General features: G+C 43.0%; 1 protein-coding gene across 1 annotated transcript in view; it reads right to left on the bottom strand.

Annotated features, from left to right (window-relative positions):
• Positions 1 to 734: 734 nt before the first annotated feature.
• Positions 735 to 10,074, bottom strand: part of mtus2a (microtubule associated tumor suppressor candidate 2a) — a gene marked incomplete at both ends in the record, with an annotated part of 66,891 nt that continues 57,551 nt past the window's right edge. Inside the window, 9 exons of the mRNA XM_079509071.1 lie at positions 735 to 1,182; positions 2,425 to 2,522; positions 2,748 to 2,867; positions 3,402 to 3,500; positions 3,615 to 3,688; positions 4,764 to 4,869; positions 5,415 to 5,629; positions 6,863 to 6,929; positions 9,640 to 9,765. Of these exons, the coding sequence (XP_079365197.1) occupies positions 735 to 1,182; positions 2,425 to 2,522; positions 2,748 to 2,867; positions 3,402 to 3,500; positions 3,615 to 3,688; positions 4,764 to 4,869; positions 5,415 to 5,629; positions 6,863 to 6,929; positions 9,640 to 9,765 (1,353 nt within the window). The remainder of the gene's footprint in view (positions 1,183 to 2,424; positions 2,523 to 2,747; positions 2,868 to 3,401; positions 3,501 to 3,614; positions 3,689 to 4,763; positions 4,870 to 5,414; positions 5,630 to 6,862; positions 6,930 to 9,639; positions 9,766 to 10,074) is intronic.

The following is a 10,074-nucleotide window of genomic DNA, read 5'->3' as shown; positions in this document are numbered from 1 at the left end:
CAAATTTAGAGATTTAACTAACCAAATTCTGTAAGTGAGTAGTCAGTCTTCTTGTGTCCTACAGTATACAATGTTGGCCATTCTCTGCTGGTGAGAGGGCAGGTTTGAGTAATAAGGCGCTTGGTTTGGGAATTTTTCGGAAGGTGAAGTTAATTTTTGAGTTAGAGAACAAAACAAAACACAGCTGATTCCAGTTCTTGGAATTGTAGTTCATCGCTGGAACTCGACTGAGGTTCTTGACTGTCCCAAGGAGAACTAATGTGGTTTGTTGTTTTGTTTTCGGTGACTGAGCTGACTGAGTGTACTGTACTACAGTATATTATGTAAACACAGTGGTGACAAGGATGTGTCTGTCTGTCTGTCTGTCTGTCTGTCTGTCTGTCTGTCTGTGGGGGAGTTGACATGCCCATGCAAGGGGGAGTTTTTCCACTACAATCCAACACTACCTGTGGTTGAATATACACAGTACAAGATGCTGGTGTATCAAGTTGTGCAGGTCATCCCCACCAGCATAATGGAGCTCACAGGGTAGAGGTTGGGGTAGTTTACAGACATTTAAATCCACTTATATCTCCCATCACAACTTACTACAGCACATCAATGCCGCTATGAGGAGGGGAGAGACAAGACATTAATATGGGGATTTAAGTCAATGAAGAAGAGAAAATGAGAGAGAGAGAGAGAAACAAAAGCAAAGCAAAAGAGAGCGAGAGAGAGGGGGGGGGGGGGGGAGCTTATCTTTGCAGGGGGCCGAGACAAGCCGCTGCATGACAGTGATTGGCTGAAGCTCTGTGTGTGGGTGTGGCCGGGCCTGGGGAGTAATTGTGATTGCTTGCTGCCCTGTGAGTAGGCGTGGCTGGCCCCGGCGATATATTCTGATTAACCATCGCAGCTCTGTGGGAAGGCGAGGAGTAGTGGTTATTGGGGGGCGTGGCTTGTTGGGGGCAGCCGTAGCAGTGGGTCGGGGAGTCGCACGTCGCTGTAGGCGAGGAGGAGAGGAAAGGAGACGAGGGAACCGGGGAGGCGGAGAAGGAGCGATGGATGGGGGAGGAGCAGGGGGACATGAGGGGGCTGGTCTGCAGTCGCCACAGCAGCTCCTCGTTGTTACGGCTCAGACGTTTCTTCTCCGTGCTCTCCTTGCCCACACACTCCTGCAGGTTGGCATTCTCCTCCGACAGCTGCCTGCACATCAGCAATGACAGCACAATGCTGTACGGTTATAATGTGATGACACAGAGAACTAACTGTACTTATACTGTACCATAACACACTGTTATGGACTCGCTGTAAGGTTATAAGTAGGGATGCACGATATAATCGGCAGGATAATCGGCCATAAAAATGCCATATCAGTATCGGATTGGTCTCAAAATAATCCAGATTATTTTAATCGGTTTTATCGAGTTGTGAAAACAGACACTTGGAAAAGAGTAGCCTATAGACTTTATTAACAGGCTTTGGGCCAAGATGCCCCTAGGGCCTAGGCTTTTTTCCATCCTGGTCCTCTGCATAATATCGGAATTGGTCAGAATCGGTATCGGCAGATATGACCCTGCAAATAATCGGAGATCGGATATCGGTCATAATTTCATAATCGTGCACCCCTAGTTATAAGATGACAACACAGAGGTCAAACTGTACATTTCTACTACGATGACACGCAAGTCAAACTGTAAGTTATAGTACGACCACATACTAGTCTATAAGGTTGTATTACCATTACATACTGGAAGATTATACTACATTGAGATTGATAAGGTGACAAGGAGGACAAACTGTAAGTTATACTATGACATCACAGTTGCACACGTCAGAGTTTGTATTTTCAAACCTCAAACGGTTCGTTGTAGCAAACATGCAGCTTGGCACAGCAGTTCATGAACCAAAGCATTTAAATCAAGTAAAGCAATTCAATCTACTGAATGTTTCTCCATCAGTAAATTCATAATTTTCTCCCAGTATTTATTTGAGGTTGCAAATAATTAGATTGTTGATGAAGTGTTGTATTATGAAGATGGGTGTTACCTGGACAGGGTCAGTTTCATGTCCATGAAGTGTTGTATTATGAAGATGGGTGTTACCTGGACAGGGTCAGGTTCATGTCCATTAAGTGTTGTATTATGAAGATGGGTGTTACCTGGACAGGGTCAGGTTCATGTCCATGAAGTGTTGTATTATATTATAAAGATGGGTGTTACCTGGACAGGGTCAGGTTCATGTCCATTAAGTGTTGTATTATGAAGATGGGCGTTACCTGGACAGGGTCAGGTTCATGTCCATGAAGTGTTGTATTTTAAAGATGGGCGTTACCTGGACAGGGTCAGGTTCATGTCCATGAAGTGTTGTATTATAAAGATGGGTGTTACCTGGACAGGGTCAGGTTCATGTCCATGAAGTGTTGTATTATAAAGACATGGGCGTTACCTGGACAGGGACAGGTTCATGTCCATGCGGGCCTTCAGGTCTTCATTCTGCTGCTGTAACACCTGAACCTTCTCCTCCAGGAAGACGTTCTTTTGAGCCTGCTCAAGAACAAAATACAACCACAGCAGCACAACCTTCAATTGACTAAAACACACAAAGGCTGTGTGTGTGTGTGTGTGTGTGTGTGTGTGTGTGTGTGTGTGTGTGTGTGTGTGTGTGTGTGTGTGTGTGTGTGTGTGTGTGTGTGTGTGTGTGTGTGTGTGTGTGTGTGTGTGTGTGTGTGTGTGTGTGTGTGTGTGTGCGTGCTAGCATATTGAGCGTACCACTTTCTCCAGGTCAGAGATCTTCTTCTCCTGCTGGTGGATCTGCTGGTTCTTCATCTCTACAACCTCCTTCAGACTCCTCAGGTCCTCCTCAATGTGTTGGTATGGAGCCAAGGCATCCTGACAGACACACACACACACACACACACACACACACACACACACACACACACACACACACACACACACACACACACACACACACACACACACACACACACACACACACACACACACACACACACACACACACACACACACACACACACACACACACGGTACAGTGCTCAGTATACAACTCGATATGAACATGAGAAAATCAGTTTAGTATTCAGGTTTACACCATTGATTAGACAGTAACATTGCTGCTCACACATACAGTACTTATCACACACCCGGGTCTGTATTTGCCCTAGGTCGAGGACAGTGGACAGAGAGGATGATAACACTTAGCTGACCGCAATCAATCCAAGCTAAAGTGTTACCGTGAGCTCGCTTGGCTGCAGAAGGGGCCCAGCATGTCACCACAGATGCTATGACGTTACTCAAACGCTCTCCATTACTGGGGGATAGTCAACCACGGGTCGGAATATCAGCCCGAGCTGTAGGCAAGGCGATAATCTATATGTTGATATGCAACACAGGTCTTCTCACCACAATCTGTTCATCTGTACTTCTCCTCAGAGCCTCTTCGAATCGCTTGGCTTTGTCCCTTAGACTCTGGTTCTGAAACGTCAGGGTGTCAACTTGATCCTGTGTGGACACGCACACACACAAATATATAGATCAGCTCAACTCAGTCAATCAATAGTATCAACAATGTTCAATGAACCATAATGCTTAGTTCTCCTTGCAGCCATACTATACCTGCAGAGCAAGCCTGAGCTTCTCAAAATCCTCTTCTAATATCATCTTCTGCTGTTCATGAGCTTTCCTCAAGTCTACAGACAAGGTGAAGATATGGAGAAGAGAACTGATGTCACTTCCATTGACAACTATCAAATAACATTTAAATGTTGTTTCCAATGTCGCAGGGGAAACCTGCATACCACCGCTAGGGGTCAGAGTCTAGAGGTTCAAAGATGCATTAATGCACCTTAAGCACAATGCGTTGAATCCACATGTTGTGAGCTTGTGAGTATATATATTTTTGGCATGCGACACCGTAGTTTGACAGAGCATAAATCAGGTTTTATGGGGGAGAAGTGAAGAGGAAGGGACAAGCAGAGGAAGGCTTTGGGGCATCTGGAGGGACTGTATTTTCAGGTGCACACTATAGGCATGAGTTTGACTTGTATTGTTTTTTGGTTTTTGTTAACCTTTCATTTACAAGGAGGTCATCAGTGCTAGCCTGGCATGGCCAGACTAATATCACTGCGTAGATATTAGTTTGGAACTTCAGTGTGGAAGATTTATTTCCAACTGGCGCTGTGGCGGTTACAAAACGATTCCAACATCACAGCAAAAAAGTCTCAATTTGAATAGTGGGCTCTAATCGGTCACCCACAACTCTGGGGTGAGGGAAATGTAATTCAAACTGAGGAGTGCCAGATAAATCTCACCAGGGAATTATTTTTCCTGTGGCAGATTTGTCTGGTTTCCAGGCTACTTCGGTGCAGCAAGTACTGTGTGGTCCAGGAACCCTCAGCGTTCAATGAGGGGGTTCTAATCTAAAACAGATCTGAGTTGCAAGTTGCAACTGTACTTGCTTTGTACTTTGTGCTTTTTTCCGTCTCTACAAAATGTCCACCAAAAATAGAGCGTTGTGAGCTTTTAGACCGGCTATTTGTGGCAAATCTTTCACCTAGAATAGGGATGCTGGCGATCAAATGGTTAAAGTGGCCCTGAGCGTACCGGTCCATTTGATTCCATTTGCATATGCTCAGAGTTATGGGGGTTCTCTGAAATTAAAACATTTTAGAAACGCCGCTGTGGAGTGATTTGAAAGCCTTCATGGTGCATCAGTGCAGTGAGTCCTTCAGACAGGGCCTGTCCTATAGCTCACACCTACTGTACCTCTCATGGTGCGAGCGTGCTCCTCGTGCAGCGTTGCCATGGTGATGTTATGCATGTCTCTCAGCTCCTGAACGGCTGCCTGGTGGCCGATTGTCATCTCTTCCATCTGACGCACGCACACGCACGCACGCACACACGCACACGCACACGCACACACACACACACACACACACACACACACACACACACACACACACACACACACACACACACACAATGTAAAACTCAATTTCTATTCCTGTCAGACTCCATTTTCCATCCTGCACCTCTCTTTAATTCTCGTTAATTTGCACTGTAAATGCAGTAAGAGGACAATCACACCATAGTCTACTGAGGAAAGTAATCATTTTTAAGTGGATCGCTGACTAGTGAGACTTATATGCCTTGATTACATTGTACATTGTATTTATCATAGAAATAGTCAGTTTTCCGGCATGGGCCAGCCTAGCAGTCCAGGCACCTAGCCTGACAGCGTGTTGCGGGTTCGAGTCCCGATCTCGACGACCTTTGCTGCGTGTCTCCCCCCCAATCTCTCTCACCCTTTCCTGTCAAGCTACTGTTAATCAATCAATAAAAGGCAAAAGCCCAAAAAAAAGATTAAAAAAAAAAAAAAAAAAAAAAAAATAGTCAGTTTTCCAACCTAACCCTAACCTGTTCCTGTTGCTGAGTTCTCAGCTCCTCCACTTCGGACCGATGCTCCGCCCGCAGGTGTTCCGTCTCCGCTGAGTGACACTTCCTAAGCCCCTCCTCCACCGCTGCCAGCTCCGCCTCCTGCTGCAGCTGCAGCTCCTGCAGCTCTCGCTCAAAGGCCACCTCCAACGCCGTCTTCTCCCTCTGGAGCCTCTCCCATCGGACTGCATTACACGCTGAGGCAAACACACACACGTTACTAAATAATAATCATTCTGTGCTCTGCCACGCCCTGTGATTCCACAGCACTGCGTCAGAGTGACTTCAAGAATGTCATCCTGCATTCACCAAAACCTCCACTACTCATCCTCTGCGTTTCTGCAGAGAAGCAGACATCCATGTAAACTGGCCGATGATGCTAATGTCTAATGCCTCCACGTCTGATTCACACGAGGAATCAACAAGGAATGATAAGAGTTTAAAGTTCAAGAATATACTAGGAGTTTAAGATGTAGGAAATGAGTGGAATAAAGTTCTAGGAATACACAAAGAGCAAACTGAACACAGAGACTTACATTTATGAATGGACAAAGAACAGAAAACACAGGGGCATACAGTATAAATACACATGGACAGGTGGAGATGATAACTAACTATAATAAGAATGTGCTATTTGGCGGCACAGGTAGCTTTATTGTGGGCCAGCAATGTTTCACTGCATTCAGATGCTGCATTCATGATTTGAGGCATTTTGCTCAAAACGGGCCACTCCTGAAAACTTCCAAGCCAATCAGGATGGAATATGAAAAATCAGACAGATCTGTCTTGATCACATGCCTATAGCGATAATGTGTATACCGATTTGCGGGATGTTTGGACAAAATAGATATATTAAAAAAAGTGTTTTATAAAAATCGCCGTCCTGCTGCCGCTATAAGATGCAGATGTGAACATAAAACTACAGAAACTAGGCAGAAAATACATACATATCAAGTAAACAACCAAGAAACCAAGAATAAAGGCAAGCTAAACATGGAACAAGAACACGCAAGTAAAAGTCCAAAGCTGACGAACAAAGTCAAAACATAGAGAAAGCAATCAAGGAGCAGACCATGACACAGATCATGACACCAGTATTATGCGTGTCTTAAGTACCAGGTCTGGTGACTTCTCAAATAAACATGAGAAATTGCATCTGAGCCAGTCCTTGCATCTTTTATTTTGGAGTGCCACTTTTTCCACTTAGTTGGTTTATGAGTTAAGTTATTTTCAAAGCTGAGCACCCACTGCCTTAACCAAGGGCAGTTTCCAGAGGAAGCGCTCCTGCTTTTCATTCTTTACAGATCATGACACGACTTTCACAATGTGTCACTTTTACATGTTTTAGAATGTTGTAAGCGCTTAACATAATTGTGACACTTGGTGTATGTACGAATTTGAGCCGAGAGAGCAATCTAGAGTCGACTCACCCACTTCATCTCTGATCCTCTGAATTTCCACAGACAACCTCCTCTCCTGCTCTTCGCTGTATTCATTCTGAAAAATTACAAAATACATGATGTGATTATGACCCATGAAGCATCAAACAGGTGGGTTAATGAGCAAGTTTACCATATCATGGACACATAGTCAGGGGCGGTTCACACAAGGTTTTCTACCATAGCAACACATGTAGTAACAAACTGCTTTGCATAACATTAATTAGTTGCATCGCTAAGTGTTGATGTACAGTAGTGTGCTTTCCCTTCAAAATACTTTTTCCTCTTGAGTTGACATCTCACTCTGAAGTAGGGATATACATGATTAATTGGATGGTCAGGCAAAATACATTTAACTTGCATGCAAAGTTGCCAGAGCATAACAGTGAATTTTAATTCCTCATTAATACGAATACAAGTGGCTGATTTAGATATTTTATATTCCTTCAATAACTGCAAAACTAAATATGTTACTATCCGTCAGCAGAGTTCTGCAAGAGATGCATGTTTATTTTTAGCACGCATAGCTAATGAACTGTAAATTACATCTGCTCCCGGCATCTTTCTATCATTAAAAGTATATTTGGTGACTTAGTCGTTAATCATCCGTGAAATTGGGCAATGTTCCCATCAGTCTACTTAAAAGACTACCTTGTTGTTCAAACGATGGAGCCTGTTTATTCTCACTGACACTCCACAGATGATCTGGGACATTATGGTCTGGGACATTATGGCATGCACTGCATGCAAGTTATTCTCATAGGTGGCAATAATGGTTACAACGCCTTTTCTAATGGATATAAAACAAAGATATATATTTTTTTCAAAGGGGTAGTAGAGACAAAAGAGAACAATGTAAGGATGTCAACAGTAGAGGGCACTATACACTATGAAAGCACAGTACAAATCTTCCACAATATAACTGTGTATGACATGCATGCAGTAGAATAGATCATATAACATTGATTGAAGCACTGAAGACCAACAGTACATAAACAGAGCACTGGAAGAGTGTTGCCTTGTCTTCAGTGCTGTGGAGGGGTGTCCATTAGAACAGCGTTTCCATACGTTTTGCTTTACAAAAGCAAACATTCGGTCACCATTACACATGCATGGAGCTACCGTACATGAGTCTGTATGGTCGCTATAAGAAAAAAATAATCATATTAAATCAGCATTACCTTGGATACTGCTTTGCACAATAGTTTAAAAGAAACTCACATGCATGCACTGTACAGTAAGTCCGACTTGAGTTATTGTTTGTTCATATATTCTGCTGTGTGAATCATGAACCACTTCATATGACAGTATGGTATGGGCCCAGGACTACAGTGGAGTTAAAGCTGATGCCTGATACCAAGCCACACCTGCAGACCTGTCTGAGTGAGTAACTAACCTCAAGACAAGATCGTTTATATCCATCCATCACATGGTGGCACACATTTTCCTTGTGGGAGAACTGCTCATTGACCATGCTTTGAACCTCACCTGGCTTCTGTGCGTGACTGAGTGCATGGGCAAAATGTGTCCACGCATGTACAGAACATTGTGTGTATTTGCAAGTGTTATGTTATATAATATATAATGTTATATTCATTGTAATGTTTATTTGTCCACATTTAAATGATAAAACACCACACAGGAGAACATATTTTAAATATTACCCCAAATATATGCAAAATATAATATGGAAATGTATTTTCAGGGTAAAAAAAATAAATTGTGGATGAATGTCTTTACATATTTTTAAACCATATATATTTGGGGGTTTATGGCCTTGGCTGTAATAGGTGCTTTTAATGAAACTATATCATAATGGGACAATGATTTCTTTCTTAAAGGGGGTATAACTACATCTTGTATGCCCTTGTGTGTGATTGTGCTGAAGAGTCCTTGTGTATTATTCTATTCATACACTGAATCGACGTTCTTAATGTGTCAGCTATTTCCAGTCCCCTTCGAGGGAATAATATTCCAAATTTGATTATTATAATCAAATTTGTTAAAGGCTGGCTAGAGTGCACCAATAACACACTGTACTAAGGGAATAATAGCAGTATTATTACAACAAATCGTTGCTAGCATGAGCCAGAGACATTGTATCTTCATGTTTCACCTTTTTTATGTTATTCTTTAAATAAATACTTCGTCATCCTGCCTACAGCGTCACACAAAAGTAGACGCATTGTGATGCGATACGTTGTGAGCTTGTAGATTTGACATTGGACCAACTGGAACACAGGTTCTTTCCCCCACATTTACTTCAAAGTAACAGCTTTGGACATACGTAGGCGTACAAGGTTTCTGCCCGACACCAGGGACGTGCACACATAGACATCAAAGGGGGCTTCAGCCCCTGCCCTTTTACCTGTCTGTAAAACTGCACTTTCCAGACCACGAATGCAGCATTTACTATGGTGAAAGAAATGCAAATGCCACTCCGTTCCATGCCATACCGGAAGGCAGCATTCAGGGGAATTGCTTTGTTTCCGAAGTCTCCTGAACGCGAACACAGTATTTTGCGTTGAACAAATTTGTTTAGAAATCCATGTCGTACACCGCATCTCCACTAGCTAAAGATTGCTGGATTGCGCCCTGACAATAGCTGATCTACAAGCTCTCAACGCGTCGCAGCGTGACACGTTGAGAGCTTGTAGATCTGCTATTTGCTATTTTTGTCTAAAAGTGACGGGATGTCAGCCCCTGCCTCTCTAACACTTTCTGCACGTCCCTGCCGGACACCAATGACAAGAACTAATTAAGATTACCTTGAGGCAGTAGTGCTGAGTGGAGATGATGAAGGCTTCCAAACCCAAGTTAGTTGTCCTCAGCTCCTCTCTCAGAGAAGTCAGCTGTCTTTCCTGCTCCTCACAGAGTCCCTGCAGCCTCTCAACCTGTACAATACAATACAATACAATACAATACAATACAATACAATACAATACAATACAATACAATACAATACAATACAATACAATACAATACAATACAATACAATACAATACAATGCAATACAATACAATACAATACAATACAATACAGTAGAGCCATTCCCAACCTGTCGGCAGGACAAGACCACTTTTTTTAGGTTTGACATCCTTTTGATTTTACTATTTGAAGATCCGGAAAAAACAGGGTTTGGTGATGTTCTATATACTGTAGTCTGAATCAACTTAGTTTGTGTTTGTTTACGTAATAATAGA

Source organism: Electrona antarctica (assembly GCF_951216825.1).
Source record: "Electrona antarctica genome assembly, chromosome: 8".
Lineage (NCBI taxonomy): Eukaryota > Metazoa > Chordata > Actinopteri > Myctophiformes > Myctophidae > Electrona > Electrona antarctica.
This window is presented reverse-complemented; position numbering and strand designations above follow the sequence as displayed.